Source organism: Cynara cardunculus (assembly GCF_001531365.2).
Source record: "Cynara cardunculus var. scolymus isolate 2C chromosome LG 10, CcrdV1, whole genome shotgun sequence".
In the NCBI taxonomy this organism is placed as follows: Eukaryota; Viridiplantae; Streptophyta; class Magnoliopsida; order Asterales; family Asteraceae; genus Cynara; species Cynara cardunculus.
The window spans coordinates 3,398,582-3,399,200 of NC_037537.1; the positions used below are offsets into that span (position 1 = coordinate 3,398,582).

At 45.1% G+C, this 619-nt stretch overlaps 1 protein-coding gene across 1 annotated transcript in view; it reads right to left on the reverse strand.

The window, feature by feature from the left end:
* Positions 1-251: 251 nt before the first annotated feature.
* The window catches only part of LOC112519186, a 3,054-nt gene continuing 2,686 nt past the window's right edge, over positions 252-619 (reverse strand). The window contains exon 2 of the mRNA XM_025127181.1: positions 252-302. Coding sequence (XP_024982949.1) covers positions 252-302 — 51 coding nt within the window. The remainder of the gene's footprint in view (positions 303-619) is intronic.

The window sequence follows — 619 nt, forward strand, 5'->3', positions numbered from 1 at the left end:
TAACGAGCTACATCTAACTTCATAACAGGCCACCAGTATGTCAATTTCAAATCCCGGTACATCTTGGTGCTACCCGGGTGAACGGAGTATTTGGACTTGTGCGCATCATYTASTAATAGTTCACGATTTYCCCCAATCTTGGGTACCCATATACGACCTTGAAACAACTTCAAACCACGACCATCCTCCGTAAGAAGTATGTGTTGTTTCGCCATAACCTCGCCCTTGAGGTTTTTTTTTCCAAAAGTGCTTCAGGCTGTGCTACTTTGATCCGATCGATCAGACTGGACATAACCTCTATCCTGGTAAGTACGGATTTCGTTCCACTACCGTACTCCTTTCGGCTCAAAGCGTCCGCCACAACATTCGCCTTACCCGGGTGGTACAGTAACTCACAATCGTAGTCTTTAAGTAGTTCGAGCCAACGCCGTTGTCTCATGTTTAGTTCTTTTTGATCGAAAATGTACTTTAAACTTTTGTGATCAGTGAAAAACGTGCACTTGGTGCCATAGAGGTAATGCCGCCATAGCTTTAAGGCGAACACTACTGCGGCTAGTTCCAAATCGTGAGTGGGATAGTTCTTCTCGTGATCCTTGAGTTGTCTTGAGGCGTAGGCAAT